Genomic DNA, 16,959 nt, shown 5'->3' on the forward strand with positions numbered 1-16,959 from the left:
CAGACCTTTGGGGATAATCAGCAGGCTTTCGAATATTGTCTGGAACAGTGATAAACACTATATTTAAGAAAAATAGTGTAACTGTTACATGGTTCCCTCAGGAAATTACCCTTTGTTACTTGCCATTAGTTGCCCTGTTCTCATCCCCAAAGAATAAGCATTTGGTCTGTCTGCTCAGAATTATCATGTATTTCCTTCTTTCCTCTAGGTAGGTCACTAGATTCCTTTGTGAACAGTAGGCATCAAGCAGTCATTAAAAAAAAAAAAAAACTAAATATGTGCAAAATGTATATCAATATTTCTCTAGAACATTGAGTCATATTACATGGAATTATAAAATATCATCAGAAAAGGGCACTTTACATACCTTTATAGCCATTTTATAAAGTTCAATTTGGTAATTCCAAGTCACAAATAATTTTTTCTGAAAATTCCCACATGGCAGAAAGATATTTGTAAAGCTCTTTGTGGCTTTCAAGTCTCTTTAGGGGAACTGTAAAATGACAACCTTTTAGAATTAGCACATTTTCTATAAATAGACACTAAATTACTTATGCCAAATAGAGTCACCTATGCATTTGCATTAAAATAAATACTAAAGTAAATAACTAACTTCCCTTTGTAACCATGTATTTATGAGGATAAATTTTGTACAGCTTAGTACAAATCATTTGTAGTTCTTCATCCTCACTGATAGGTGGGGCTAGGAATTTCTGTATTAATTACAATATTTTAGCATATTAAAATCCATATCTAGATGAAGCAGATACTTCAAAGCTTCAAAACTGATGAAACTGCATACTTCTCTTTTAAGAGATAAAACTGTTTGCATTAATATGTGAGATACACTACTAAAACACCCCCTGCTGATTTCATAGGCTTTGCAATGAGTTATGCATAATTTTCTAAAAATTAAAAGACTGAGGATCAGATATTTATGATGATAAAAATTAGATCTCAAGAACTATTACAAACTTGGAAGTTTCTCCTAAGATGGAATTTTAAAATTCAGTTCAACGACTATTTAACAAACACCAGAGGTAAAAGAGCCCAGTAGAGTCAGAATATTGCAGTCTGAGGGTCAGCTATAATCTTGCTAGCATTGTAACAGTGCCACTGAATATCTTTGTAAACTTCCACCACAGAATTGAAATCAGAATTAATCAGAGTAGCTCCTTTGGGAATAATAGGTCACCACCTCTCAAATGTTGATTATTGAAGACAGCATGGTATAAGACAGTAATTCTCTCTCTCTCTTCTTTTTTCCACATCCACGGCATATGGAAGTTCCTGGGCCAGGGATTGAATCTGAGCTGCATTTTCCACCCACACTGCTGCTGCAGCAACACCAGGTCCTTAACCCACTGTACCACAGAGGAAACTCCCTCATCTCTAGGTGTGCAGACAGATTCTCAGGAATCCACCAATTCACGATGTAATGTGTTTTTGCCCTTTAAATCTGTTTTGTTTTCATGTTGGTGTTAATCTTTTAAAAAGTTCGTGTGAGCACATTCCGGATCATTTGGATATCCTCCTTCTAACTGCCATGCAAAATGTGTATTCATGGCGGCATTAGTGCCAAGTAGTTCAACTTCATTTGCTTCCAAGCTAAGTGAAAACAGACGCAAGCTGACTTAACATGTTGCTTTCATGTTCCTTCAAGAGAAAGGCAAGCAACAATGGCAAACATTCTGAACAAAGATTTGGTGGTGGTTTGGATCCAGAAAACTGATGAGAAAATTCAATGATTACATGTCACATTGTAGCATTTGGTAAGCTGCACTTTAAAAAAAGAATCCTGCCAGTCTGCATTAAGAGCAGTGATTTAACATCATGCATCATTTGTATTGCTTTGTAGCTTTCAATATGTATTTATTGTAATGGTGTTTTAGTTAATAGCAACATGAAAACTATAAGCTTAGCTTTATATTCAGATTCTATATATATAAATAACACAAAAATTAAAACTAGCATACATTAATTAAATGATTTGCTTTTTAAAAATTACTTGATGAATTTTATTACATTTATAGGCATAAACAATCATCACAACCAAATATTACAGCATTTCTACCCCAAACACTCAGTGCATCCCCCACCCCCCAACCTGTCTCATTTGGAAACCATAAGTTTTTCAAAGACTGTGAGTCAGTATGATTAACTTTTAAAAAATTTAAGTTTATACTTGAGGGATGTGGCCAAGATCAGAACTCAGAAAAGAAAGTACCTGGGGTTAAGTCTTCTTTCTGTACATTTCTGTGTGACCCTGGGCAAGTCAAATGACCTAATCTCCCTCTATTTCTTCAAGGTAAAATAAGGATAATAATCTCATCCACGTAGGACTGTTATGAGGAGTAAATGAAACTCTGCATGTAACTGAGTGAATACCTTTCCAGCCCTTATTGTGGAAAATAAGGGCTCTGAATCAAGAGTCTAGACTTTCAACCTACATTTCTATGCTACCTTGGGCAACTCATTACTTTGATGGGAGTCATTTCCCAATTTTCTAAGCTAGGAGGTAGATCAGGTTATCTTACACTTCCTTCTAATATGATTATACCAGAAGGTGGTTGGGTTTTCCACTGGGATTTCAATGGACTCCTCATTTCCAAATTACAATCACAGTTATTTTGTTTTCCATTAGCTTTATTTTAAACTTACTATTCTAAGCTGTACAAGATTTTATGATTCACCTGTGAGCAATGAAGCAACTTGCAAAAACAAAACAAAACAAAAAACAACTCTCCCATCTAGCAGAGACATTTTTAACACCTTTCTTTGCTTTGTTGTTTTCCATCCTAGGCAAGTCATATGACCTCTCCAGGGCACTTCTTAAAAGGCAGGCTCTGGACACAGACTTGTGAACTTAAATCCAATTAACGAGATGATTGTAAAGCACTCAGCTGTGAAGCCTGGTACTTTGGAAAAGCTCAATGCATATTAGCTGTTATCAATATCATCATGTTTATTTTCTTTCCCTTTCATCCTTAGCTTCCAGTTGCTACAAGGTTAGGCTACAATGCTTGGAGGATGAAGAGGCAATAACAAAACTTTGGGAAGCTAAGCAAGGAGTGACAACCAATACTCAGTGCACAGGCAGAATAGTAAAACCAGCAACCACCACAGTCAGGAAACTTAGATTGGATCTGGGTTCCGCAATTTCCTAGCTTTGTGAATATCATTAAGGTTTATCACCTCTCTACAGTTTTTCTTTCCTCCACTCTAAACGGAGCCTAGTAATATTTATCCTATTTAATTTACAACACTGTTAATGAAAGGGTAAAAAATATATACACGAAAAAACATTTCCTAAAATCTAAAGTACTAAACAAAGAGGTTTTTCCCATTAATTCCACTTAGAAGGGGCAGAAGAGTTGGATCTGGCTCTCTCACTAACAAGCTTTGCTGATGTCGTTAACTCTCTGAGTTCCATTCATCTTCTAGATAACCGTAACGGCCACCTTTGCTGGCTTCCCACCTGACTGCATTGCACCATGTTCTGAATTTGCGCACCAGGAGACCCTTCTCACCAAATGTCACAATCTTAAAGTAGACATGATATCTATTCAACATATATTAAAAAAAAAAAAAAAAAGTCTATTCTCCAAGTCCATGATTTTCTCTTCTTTGGAAAGGTTCCTTTGTGCTGTGTATTAGAGTCCAGATATAAGTTATATCATATGGTATTTGTCTTTCTCTTTCTGACTTACTTCACTCAGAACAGACTTGTGGTTGCCAAAGGGGAAGGGGAAGGGCTGGGAGGGACTGGGAGCTTGGGGTAAATAGATGTAGAATGTAGCCTTCCCGATGGATTAACAATAGGATCCTGCTGTGTAGCGCTGGGAACTCTGTCTAGTCACTTATGATGGAACACTTAATGTGAGAAAAAAGAATGTATACATGTATGTGTAACTGGGTCACCATGCCCTACAGTAGAACAATCTATACATATATATATATAAATTTTTTAAAAAAGGAAAAAAACAAAACTTAAAAGGCTAGAAGTTAGAAACCTGCCATTCCACACCTGCAGCGCTGAGGGTCTAAAAACATCTAATCAAAAGAGAATAATTAGCAATCAATAGCTTCGCCCACTTTCCTGCGACCACTTACAGAGGGGCTTTAGATACGCCCATCTGCCCCGAGAACTTCATCCACCAATTAATTCTAGGACCCGCCCTTCCTTGCCTCGCCCCGCCCCTCGGGCTACCTCCCACCCACGAAACGCCAGTCCTGCAGGGCTCCTGCACCGCCCTCACTCGCGGAAACCAGCGCGTTTCCGGAACGCACCGCACGGTGCAGGATGGGGCGCATGCGCCTTGTGTGCTCCCGGATTTCCTGTTCGCGTCCTTTGCTTCCGGCGGAGGACATCTGACCAATGAGGTAGGCCCAGAGGCGGGCTATAGTGCTCCCAGGCACCTCCCCCGCCTTATTTTGAGAACGGCGGGGAAAAGCTCGCGTGAGGTTTGTAGCGCTCGGCCGGCTGCGGCCCATGGCTGTCTCCGGGCCGCTCGGCACTTTCCGTCTCCCGCCGTTGCCCACAATTCGAGAAATCATTAGGTTGTTTAAACTGCGAGCAGTGAAGCAGCTATCCCAGAATTTTCTCTTGGACTTGAGGCTAACAGGTGGCTTATCAGAGCTCCCCGGGTGTCTCCCCCGCGTCCTTGGTGGGGTGGGGAGGGGCGAGGAGTGGTGGTACCTCGCGTGGACCCTGTGGGCCTGTGCCAGGGGGTTCCGGCACAGGAGTTCTGTGGGCCTTAGGTCAGGCTACTCTGCAGTTTTGACTGAAAGAACTCCGGAGTCCCACCGCCCTGGAGACTGTGGAAAGCATTGTTTTCTTGAGGGCGTTTGCCGTGGACTTTTGAGGCCAGGTTGTGCCGACGCCGAGCAAACATGGGAAGAAGGGTTCGCGTCTCGTGAGAGGAGGTTTATTTGAATCTCGGTGTGTTAACTTGAAATGGTACTGCACGTGTTGACTAGGTTGGCTTTTTGTGCAGTTAAGTTAGTGCAGGGATTTTGTCCGCAGCCCGTTGAAAGTGTCAGTGTCATCGGATTCGTCATTTAAACGTTTACTTGAGTCTAGGAACTCCTCGAGGGTGCACATATTCGTTACGTGACTACATACGCAGCCAGCCACTGTGTGCTAGAGCTGAAAGTGGCATATGGGAGTAATCAAGCCACAGTATGTCCTCAAGGAATTTACATTCCCGCTTCCTATTTTGTCACGTTTTGTGGACAATAAAGTTCAGTTGGAAACGCAGTTTGATAAGGTTTGACAAATGTATCTATTCGTTCAACCTCCCGATTCTTAGTAACGGTCTCTTCTAAAAGATGCTAGAATGTGTATGTTTTACAAATATGTCTACTAGTTCCTGGTTGGAGTACTTAACGTTTTTGAGGTCTTGATATTTCATCCTGTTTGGCCCCTCTTTAAAAATTGTAAGGATCAGTAAGTTACACCCCCAAAGTTCATTTTCTATCAAATGAAGTACAATCCACAAAGCTGGGATAAAATGTTGTATTTCGTGGGCATAGAGTGGCATTTGTGGACTTGCCAATACCAAAGTAACTGGGTAAAATAGCTTAACTCAGTTTCAGTTTTCTCATATTTTAACTGGAGGAGGGCTCCACTACAGCAGCTTTAAAATCTTTCTTGCCTCTAAAGTTATTTGGTCCTAGAAGTAAGCAGAACCAGCCTTTCTGCTAGTCATTAGCCACATTCTAGGTATAAAAAAAACATTCTTAGGACTTCAGGTCTTTATGTTAAAGAAAAAATTCCTTCACATTTTTTCATGTGAGTCTCTATTCACCTTCCCAAATAAGTTCCAGAATCTAGATATGGTCATTCCCTCTTCTACAGGAACCATGGTGAAGGGAAATTAAGGTACTTGTGTGAGGTGAGCAGAGCACGTTGGAAACTGAAAGTTTAGTGAATTGACAGTGCCTCTTTGATATTCATTTGTATTTGAATGTGCCTGAAAAGTTTAAGGTGGAACAGCTGGCCTACCTACTGTCGTAGCTTTCTATTAAAAAAAATGAGTATTTAATCAATTCCATGATACCTCTGCTTAATGTAGCATCTGTTTCCTTTGAGAGGCATCAGTCTTTAGTGGAGGAAGGACTGGCTTTAGCATTTACACCTGAGCTGGAGTCCCTTCTCTTGGCTTGCTAAGTAACCTCACATAAATAAAACAATAGAGGAGGACACTGGGAAGTTCAGAGAAGTTTAACTGGGATAATAGTTCTTAGTTAATGTGTCATAAGGATTCACTGGGAGAAAGCATGTAAATCACCTGTGACAAATAGCTGCTCAGTGGATTCGAATTTTCTCCTGGCACCCCTTAAAAGAATACTATTTTTGTTTTGTTGAGGGACTGATTTGCCTTTAAGCCTACAAAGGTAGGTTATCAGTAACAGAAGCAAAAATAAGACTGCGCCATATCAGTGAACATTGCAAAGTGCTGGAATGTTTTCAGTGTGTTCATTTCTACTTTCCCAGGAGGCCTAATTGCTTGGATTTTAACATCTCACTCAATAAGACCAGACGGGCTATTGTATGTTTTTCCAGACGTGATGATTGCTTGTAATGAGGCCTCAGCAATCTGCTTTTCCATGATTTCTTAGGGTCTGCTAACTTAAAGACATTTACTAATTAAAAAATTAATTTTGTCCTTATCAACGTGCATGGCTGCAAAGTTTAAAAAACCTCCACTGCTAAATATAACTTTTTCCTGAAAATAACCAAAATCTAAATTTCTGCAAGTTCCGTGAGCTGGAAACTTGCTGCCATGGCCATTTTGACCACCAACTAGATGTCTGTAGGTAAAAAAGAGACCGCCAGCACTTTGTGATTCTGGATTTTTAACTAGCAGCATTGGAATTCTGAATGTGAAAGTCGTCTTGCTTATTGAAATATTCAGTGTTCAGCAAGTGTAGAGAAATAGTGCATATCTAGTCAGTTCTTAGGAATCAATTGGTTTGGTAGAGGAACAGGCAGAAAATACCACATTAGCTAAATTTAAGTTAAAACAGTTTGTCGTGGCAATCCTGTTTTTGTTGAGGGACTGGTACAATTCAGCAGTTAGGTGGACGAACCAAATGGCCACTACATGTTGGTTTAGGTTGAGCGTTAAATCAGATAAATAAATATATGTAAGATTAGTTGATTGAGTAAATGGCTGATAAAAATTTGTCCAGATTATTTTTCTTTGAAAATATCATATGTTGAAATTTGCCACGATAATCGACTAAAACTTTTTTTTCTCCAGATAAAATTGTAAGGAAAGCTGGCAGTCTGACAAATGCTTATGTTTATGAAGTGGGCCCTGGGCCTGGCGGAATCACAAGATCCATTCTCAATGCTGGTATTGCTGAACTTCTGGTGGTTGAAAAGGATAGTCGGTTTATTCCTGGATTACAGGTGAGATAAAGTATCTTTTTTAAGAGACAGAAACCCAATTTAAATCTTTAGGCCATGATTCTTAAACCCCAGGGTATTCAAGGATTCTGTAATTTGCTCCTCAAACTGTGTATCTCCAGGCCTCATTCCAGAGATGGATTCCATAGCCTGGAGAGGTCTAGGAATCTGCATTTCTAACCAGTATCCCCACATGAATAGGCCACAACTTGAACAAACCTGCTTTATGCATTGGTGCTAACCAGACTGTTTTGTGTGGCCCTTTATTTCTTTTTTAATCTACAGGTATCTGCATGTCATAGCTCATTCCTTCAAAAATAAGTAAAACTAATGCCAATAATGACTCACCTATTGGCATGACTTCTGAGAACTTATTTAGATTCAGAAAGGCATCCCTCCAAGCAAAAGATGGAGAAGGCAGGTGCTTCTTGAGAGAGACTAATTGTTAAGCTTAGGCATTTGTATAATAATTTAAGTAAAGAAATTAGGTTGTACATATAGTTTTTGTTTGTTTGTTTTTAGGGCCACACTGGCAGCATATGAAGGTTCCCAGGCTAGGAGTCCAATCAGCGCTACAGCTGCAGCAACACCAGATCCAAGCCACATCTTCGATCTACACCACGGCTCAAGGCAATATCGGATCCTTAACCTGCTGAGTGAGGCCAGGGATCAAACCCACAACCTCAGGTTCCTGGTTGGATTCTTTTCTGCTGTGCCACAATGGGAACTCCTGTACATATAGGTTGAAGATGACATTTGAATGAAATGATAACATGCATCTTTAAAACAGTAGGTGATGTCATATGAGAAATATTTGAAGGAACGGGGCATGTTTCAACAGAAGAGAATCCTTGAGTGAGGGGATTCAAGCTGCCTATGAAAGGTTGCAGTGGAGAGGATCAGCTTGTTTTGGTCTTCTCTGGAAAATAACTAAAATAGGTAAAAATTGTGGGAGGCAGATATGAATTTAAAATGAGGAGGTACTTATATTTTTAAGACGGTGGCAAACAGTAGAATAGATTTTATCAGGGATCTTGTAAAGGGAATTCTTCATGGGGGTACTTAATGGCTTAAGGGCCTTTGATTCCTCCATGATTCTGAAACTTTCAAAGAGCCCTTAGTCTTTGGTTCATGTGAATAGCAATTTATTGAGTCCAATGGAATAATTATCTGCATTGTTACTTTCATACAAGAGGACAAAATGGTTTAAAATTAATACATTCTAATATTTGTATATGTATTAATGGAGAAATGTTTGACTTCTGCCAGAATAATTTGAGAAAATTTGTTTAACAATCTAGAGCTTTGTGTTCATGCCTCTATTTTTGTTAAGAAACCTAGTGATTTTTTCTGTTTTGCTATATCCAGTTTTTATGATTAAAAAAATTATATAGTTCCATTGAATTTTGCCAGCCTTTATTAACAGAATTGGTTTCATATTCTTAATTTGGGGGTTACTATATGGTGCATATAATATGACCACCATATTACATGGTGGTCAAATGTGGAGTGGGTTTTTTGGTTTGTTTTTTTTAAGGCCCCACCTTAGACATATGGATGTTCCTGTGCCAGGGATTGAATCCGAGCTGCAGCTGTGATGTGAACCCCTGCAGTCAGGTTCTTGATCCACTGTGCCACAGTGGGAACCCCAAATAGTGCTTTTTGGTCTGAAACACTTCTTTTTTTTTTTTTGTCTTTTTGCTATTTCTTGGGCAGCTCCCGCGGCATATGGAGGTTCCCAGGCTAGGGGTCGAATCGGAGCTGTGGCCACTGGCCTGCGCCAGAGCCACAGCAACGCAGAATCTGAGCCGCGTCTGCAACCTACACCACAGCTCACGGCAACGCTGGATCGTTAACCCACTGAGCAAGCTCAGGGATCGAGCCCGCAACCTCATGGTTCCTAGTCAGATGCGTTAACCACTGTGCCGCGACGGGAACTCTTGAACCACTTCTTTTAAAAACAGTGTATCAGTTGGAGGTGGGAGTGGTAATACTGTTACTTTTGGTGAGATCTGGAGATGGTAAAATAAACTGAGTAACACTAATTCCCTGTAGGTTTATTCACCCAGCCCTTTAGTGTGCCTAGAGAAGACTCATCTGACTGTTTTGCCCTTAGTGGGACATCTTAACCCTGAGTCTCTCCCTCTGTTATGTGTAATTCTCATTAGGCAAGGAGGTGAATCAGATTTCTGTCGCCACCTTAATTTACATATTCTCTTTGCTCTCAGCGGAAGATCTCTGCAGCCAGACTGCCCTCTGTTCTTCTCCACTGCACCCGCTACCCCTGCACTTCTCCACTCTGCTTGTTCTGTTTGTCTCATGAAATTTGTTATCATCTGAGACATTGGCTAGTCTTATTTGTTGTCAGGCCCAGCCCTCTGGAATGTAAGTGCCCTGAGGGCCAAGATTTCTGTCTGGTTTGTTCCTGTTGTATGGCCACAACATATGAGTGCCTGGCACATGGCAGGTGTTCAGTAAGGACCCACATGGGACATAAAAAGTTTGGCTATGTAGGTATCTATCTAATTAGCTGATTCAATGTGTCACTTATGGTGAAAGTGAATAATTGCATAGCATTGATTATCAAAAAAGTTTTGTGTTCTTTTTTCTCAGTATGAAGGTTAATTTCAAAGTAAATTACTGTGCAGGAAATATATATTTGACTTTTTATCTTTCTGTACAAGAAGCAAAATTAATTTTTAGTGTCATATGCAGGAAAGGAATTTGCCTTAAAAAGAAATGTTGAACACTAAAATATCAAATAGACTTCTTTTTCCTGTAAAAAATGTTTCAATATGTAAAACCACTTTCTTTTAGAGGTACTAAATTAATCATAAAACTGAGTAAAGGCAGAAGGAGAGTGATCTATTTTAAGGATTCCATTTTGGAGATATCTAAGCTAATAGAATTACTTTTTAAAGAAATTGTAATAATTTATAAAATGTCTGCTAGTTGAAAGTATGTCATTTGTAGCTTAATTCAATTCTTAAAATATTATCGCCGAGGCGGCTTAGGGGAAGGAACATAGTGATAACACGTAGGTTTCACTGTCAGCATGTCGGAAGGCTATGAACGCATGTCTAATATGTAAAAGTATATAGGCTGGTTTTAGAATGAGGAACAGAGTGGCATGACACTGCCAGTGTTTGACTTCTGGCTCTACCATTTACTGTTGTATGCCCTTGGGCGGGTAACTCTCTCTCTGCCTCAGTTTGCTCATAGGATTGAATGCCTTGTTTTAGTGGGTACTCAGTGCAACTTCTGATGGAAGTAATCAGTTAAATCGTCATTCCCATGCCTTGGGCACCTCTGGTGATTAAGGGTTGTTGAGAAGACTGCTCATCCAGAAAGAGGTGCAGGAGAAAAGTACTGTTGTTTCTGAGGAGCACTGGAAAATCCTCAGTGCTGTGGAAACATTGAGACTTTGTCCAGCTCATCAAACCAGCATTGGATATCTGGGATTTCTTAATGTTGTTCATTTTCTTGTGATTGTACATTCCTAGGAGTTTTGTGTGTTCCCTTTTAGTCCCTTTTAGGCTGTTGGTCGGTACATCTTTTTTTTTTTTGTCTTTTTTGCCTTTTTCTAGAGCCGCTCCCATGGCATATGGAGGTTCCCAGGCTAGTGGTTGAATCGGAGCTGTAGCCACAGGCCTACGCCAGAACCACAGCAACATGGGATCCAAGCCGCGTCTGCAACCTACACCACGGCTCACGTCCACGGCGGATCCTTAACCCCCTGAGCAAGGCCATGGATCGAACCTGCAACCTCATGGTTCCTAGTCAGATTCGTTAACCACTGAGCCACAGTGGGAACTCCCTGTCCGTACATCTTTATGGCTGGGTAGATTCTCTACATCTTGTGGGGGAGTGAGATTTTCTGACACTTTTGGGAGCTTGAGGTCCTAATAAATTCTTCCCCCAGTTTCTCAATCTGAGATAACATCCTCGTAAGTAATTTGTTCACTTTCAGATAAGTAGTCTGGAATCTCTCTTTTTTTTTAATTATTTTAAAGATCTTGTGTATTAACAATCATAATAACTAATATTTATTGAGGGTTTACTGTGCTTAGTACTTTGTTTTACAGTTTTATTGAGGCATAATCGTTCAGTAAACTGCACGTACCGAAAGTGTACAAATTACTTTAGGTGAATGTGTAATTACAAGAACGCATCACCACAATCCAGATGATGACCATCTAGAACCTCCGAGATGCCTTGTGTTCCTTTGTAACCATCCCTCCTCCTTCCCTCTCCTCACACAACCACTCATCTGCTTCCTGTCACTATAGATTCTTTTTTTGGTTTTCTTTTTTTTTTAGAATTTGGATAAGTGGGGTCATCCAGTATGAACTTTTTTGTCTGATGGCTTTTACTGAGCATAACTTTTTTTTTTTGCCTTTTCTAGGGCCGCACCCAGGGCATATGGAGGTTCCCAGGCTGGGGGTCTAATTGGAGCTGTAGCCACCGGCCTACGCCAGAGCCACAGCAACATGGGATCCGAGCCGCGTCTGCAACCTACACCACAGCTCACAGCAACGCCGGATCCTTAACCCACTGAGTGAGGCCAGGGATCGAACCCACCACCTCATGGTTCCTAGTCGGATTCGTTAACCACTGCGCCACGACGGGAACTCCTGAGCATAACTGTTTTGAGATTCAACCACATTCAGGTTGAATAGTTTGCTCTTTTGGAGTTCCCTTTGTGGTTCAGCTGTTAATGAACCTGACTAGTGTCCATGAGGATGCGGGTTCTATCCCTGGCCTCACTCAGTGGGTTAAGGATCCGGTGTTGCTGTGAGCTGTGGTGTAGGTCTCAGATTCGGCTTGGATCCCGAATTGCCATGGCTGTGGTGTAGGCCGGCAGCTGTAGCTTCAATTCAACCCCTAGTCTGGGAATTTACATATGCTACAGGTGTGGCCCTAAAAAGCAAAAAAAAAAAAAAAGTTTGCTCTTTTTTTTTTTTATCGCTTGCCTGGTATATCATGGCATGAACCACCAAAGTTGTAAATTCATTCATCAGTTGATAGATTCTAGGTTGTTTCCATCTTCAGGCTGTCACACACTGTCATGAACGTTCACACTCAGGCTCTGAAGGAGATACAACATTTATGTCTCTTGAGTAAAGAACTAGATGTGGAGGGTCTGGGTCCTGTGGTAGTTGTGTGTTAAACTTTATGTGAAACTACCCCAAGTTTCACAAGTTGGCTTTGCTGTTTAATATCCCCACCTGCTGTGCAGGAGTTCCAGTTGCTGAATGTGCTTGCTTATGTGTGTATAGTCAGTCCCCTTAATTTTAGCAGCAAAGCGTGTATGTAGTGGTATTTCACTGTGCTTTTTTTTTTTTTTTTTCAGCTTTTTAGGGCCTCATTGAGTTGGCATGTGAAGGTTCCCAGTTAGGGGTTGAATCGGAGCTGTAGCCATTGGCCTGCACCACAGCCATACGGAATCTGAGCCACGTCTGCAGCCTACACCACAGCTCACGGCAACACTGGATCCTTAACCCACTGAGTGAGGCCAGGGATCGAACCTGTGTCCTCACAGATGCTAGTCGGATTCATTTCTGCTGAGCCATGACAGGAACTTCTCATTGTGCTTCTTACTTGGATTTCCCTAACAAGTGATGCTACTGGACATATTTTCACGTGCTTGTGTAGATGTTTTGAGCAGTTTTAAATATTTTGTCTTTCTATTGAATCGTAAGATTTCTATATATTGTAGACACAAGTGCTTTGCCAGATACATGTTGTGCAGCACTTTCTCCTCAGATGTGACTTTTTTTTTCTTTTTTTTTTGGTAGTACCTGCACGCCATGTGGAAGTTCTCAGGCCACGTATCTAATCTGAGCCACAGCTGCGGCAACACTGGATTTTTATTTTTTTTTGTCTTTTTGCTATTTCTTGGGCCGCGCTCGCGGCATATGGACGTTCCCAGGCTAGGGGTTTAATCAGAGCTGTAGCTGCCAGCCTACGCCAGAGCCACAGCAACACAGGATCCGAGCCGCATCTGCGACATACACCACAGCTCACGGCAACGCCGGATCGTTAACCCACTGAGCAAGAGCAGGGATCGAACCCGCAACCTCATGGTTCCTAGTCGGATTCGTTAACCACTGCGCCATGACGGGAACTCCAACACTGGATTCTTGATCCATTGTGCCAGGGATAGAACCCACTGTGCTACAGTGGGAACTTCCATATGCCGTGGGTGTGGCCCTAAAAAGCTAAAGAAATAAATAAACTACAAGTGTGTACTCAGATACAGAGAACAGATTGGTGACTGGCAGAGCCTGGGGGTTGGCTGAGGGTGAATCGGGTGAGGTTAGTCAAAAGGTACAAACTTGCAATTGTAAAATAAGCCTTGGGGATGTAATGTCAGCATGGTGACCATAGTTAATAATGCAGTATTGTATATTTGAAAGTTGCCAAGAGAATCTTAAAAGTTCACATCATAAGAACAGTTGTAGCTGTGTTAGCATAAGTTCATGTGCCCAACACACAGTGAGGCCAAACAAACCAAAACATCAGAGTTTGGAGCAGAAAAATGTTTATTGCAAGCCATGCAAGATGATAGGTGGCTTGTGCTCCAAAACAGCCCAAACTCTCCAAACCCATAATTGTAAAGTAGATGAGGAAGGAGGAGGGTCAGCTTGTGCTCAGTTCTCTGATTGGCTGATGGAGAGGTAACAGGGTGGCGTCTCGTGGGCTAACATTGTGAATACTTAGGTGCCAGTAGGTCTAGGGGCTGTGTGCTCATGATCATCAGATAATTCCTTCCATTTGGTGATGGTTTTAGCATCTGTTAAAAAAAAAAAAAAAAACCACCTTGGACGTGTGCAGCAGATGCTATCATTTAGGTACTTGAGAGAGGAGTAGGAGTTAAGAGCAGAGGATATGGGGGAGGGGCCTGCCCCATAGGATACTACTCGGTTTCAGTTGTGTGGTGATGGATGTTAACTAGACTTACTGTGGTGGTGATTTTGCAGTATATACAAATATCTAATCATTATGTCAGACACCTGAAACTAACAAAGTGTTATGTTAATGATACCTCCATTTTTTAAAAAATTTAAATGCTAATTGAGTTGAAAGCTTATTTCCTGAACAATGTACAGATTCTTAGAAGAGAATGCTTAACATAAGGTCCTGTGGTTTTCAAAAGACAGTTTACCCTAAACCCAGATTTGAACTGCATGAGTCCACTTATATGCCAATTTTTAAAAATAACTACTTATATTACCTCATGATTAATTACTTGAATCCAAAATTGAACAGAGAGGGAGAGATTATAGGACTGGGGCGTCTGTGAATTTGGTTATCTAGAGCAGATTCTGGAAGCAATCCTCTGCTGATACGAAAGGATGACTGTAGAGGGGAAGGAGAGAAAAAAATCCCTTCCAGTTTTCCAAGGATCAGTTAAGTAGAGGCCTTCATTTGTTTAGAGTTCTGCCTCTTTTGTCTGTTTCAGGTGAACCAAATTATAAACTGCCAGAACTTGCTCTGCTCTTGTGCTAAACATTCCATCACAACACCAGCAAAAAACCCAGATCTTTTTGCACAGAGAGAGGAACATGAGCCTTGATACAAATCTACAGTTTGAAATTAAATATTACAATAAACCCTGATGAATCACTAGATCATAGTAGTTCCTTGCAAGGAGCAGAAAAGTTAGGAAGGTCTAAAAAAAAAAAGTCAGGAAGTATCTAAACAAGTTTCAGTAAGAAAACTTGTTTAGACACTAATCTTAGTTCATTCTAATTCTAAATTGTCAAAAACAGAGTCTATAATTTTCTTCCACTTTACCCCATCCAGTGTATAAAGTTTTAATTTTTATGCATGTTTCAGAGTTACAGTACTCTGGGAAAAAATTTTTTGAAACAGTCCAAAACCCAAACTAAGAATTTCTCCTTTGTTTTCTTCTAGAAGTTTTATAGTTTAACTTTTACTTGTACTCCTGACACATTTTAACTTTTGTATATAGTGTGAGGTAAGGGTAGAAGTTTTTTGGGTTTTTTTTTTTTTTTAAACCATTTGTTGAGAATATTTTCCTCATTGAGTTGCCTTATCAAAAATCAGTTTTATATGTATTGGTCCATTTCTGGACTTCCAGTTCTGTTTTATTGATCTGTAGTTCTGTCTTTTCACCAGTACCAATCTATATTGATTTCTGTAGTTTTAAGACTTAAGAGCAGGTAATGTAAGTCTTCCAACCATTTTTTTTTTTCAAAATCGTTTTTGCTATTCTAGATCCTTTGTGTTTCCCACATAACCTGTAGCTCCAATTTACCTTGTAGTTTTTTATTTGACTTATAGATTATTTAGAAGTCTGTCACGGAGTTCCTGTTGTGGCGCAGGTTAACAAATCCGACTAGGAACCATAAGGTTGCAGGTTCGATCCCTGGCCTTGCTCAGTGGGTTGAGGATCTGGCATTGCCCTGAGCTGTGGTGTAGGTTGCAGATACGGCTTGGATCCCGTGTTGCTGTGGCTCTGGCGTAGGCCAGTGGCAACAGCTCCGATTAGACCCCTTGCCTGGGAACCTCTGTGTCCCGCAGGAGCAGCCCTAGAAAAGGCAAAAAGCCAAAAAAAAAAAAAAAACAAACAGAAGTAGTAGTATATCACTTAGTTTGCAAATTTGAGGGCTTTTAAGATCTGTTTCTGTTATTAATTTCTAATTTAATTCCATTGTGATCAGAGTGCATACTCTGTGTGACTTGAATCACTTTTAATTAATTTGTATTTGTTTGTGGCACATGGAGTAGGATAGGTCTCGGTAAGTATTTCTTCAAAAGAATATGCGTTGCGCTGTTGTTGGATGAAGCATAAATTTCAGTTAGGTTGGTTGGCATTAGTCAAGTCTCCTCTCTCCGTAGTGATTTTCTGTCTACTTGTTCAGTCATTTACTAAGAGAAACTTACTGAAATCTTGAATTTTAATCGTAGATTTGTCCTCTCTCCTTATGTAGTCTTATCAGTTTCCGTTTCACCTTTTTTGAAGCACTTTTATTGATGTATAAACATTCAGAAGTGTTGTATCTCTATGAGGGTTTGGCTCCCTGATCATTATGAAATGATCTTCATGATCACTGGTCATATGTTTTCCTCTGAAATCTACTTTCTCTGATAGCCTTTTTTTTTTTTTTTGGCTGCTGCACATGTGGCAGCTTGATTTGGGATCTCAGTTCCCAGACCATGGGTTGAACCTGGGCCACAACAATGAAAGCATGAATCCTAACCATTAGACCACTAGGGAACTCCCATTCCAGCTTACTTTTGATAAATGTGAGAATAGTATATCTTTTTCCATCTTTTTTTGCCTACTTGTGTCTTTATTTTTAAAGTGGGGGTCTTATAGGCAGCATGTAGTGGATCTTGCATTTTCCTACCAGTCTGACCATCTCTGCCTAATGTATTAGTTTCCTATTGCTGCTGTAACAAATTACCACAAAATCAGTAGCTTAAAATGACACATTTATTCTCTTATAGTTCTAGGGGTCAGAAACCTAAAAGCAGGATCGGCAAGGCTGCGTTCTTCTGGAAGCTTCAGG

The 16,959-nt window shown here is 40.4% G+C and overlaps 1 protein-coding gene across 10 annotated transcripts in view; it reads left to right on the forward strand.

The window, feature by feature from the left end:
- The first annotated feature begins 4,412 nt into the window (after window positions 1–4,412).
- TFB1M (transcription factor B1, mitochondrial) overlaps window positions 4,413–16,959 on the forward strand; it is an 88,918-nt gene continuing 76,371 nt past the window's right edge. For 9 of the 10 annotated variants that reach the window (XR_007133489.1, XR_007133491.1, XR_007133490.1 and 6 more), the window contains exons 1-2: window positions 4,419–4,625; window positions 7,269–7,420. Coding sequence is in view for 4 of the 10 variants with exons in the window: in XM_047769868.1 (XP_047625824.1) it covers window positions 4,493–4,625; window positions 7,269–7,420 (285 nt within the window). In the remaining 6 variants the exon portion in view is untranslated. Of the gene's footprint in view, window positions 4,626–7,268; window positions 7,421–16,959 lie in introns of all 10 variants that reach the window. The other variant, XM_047769870.1, reaches the window with a different exon arrangement.

This window comes from Phacochoerus africanus, chromosome 2, assembly GCF_016906955.1.
Source record: "Phacochoerus africanus isolate WHEZ1 chromosome 2, ROS_Pafr_v1, whole genome shotgun sequence".
In the NCBI taxonomy this organism is placed as follows: Eukaryota; Metazoa; Chordata; class Mammalia; order Artiodactyla; family Suidae; genus Phacochoerus; species Phacochoerus africanus.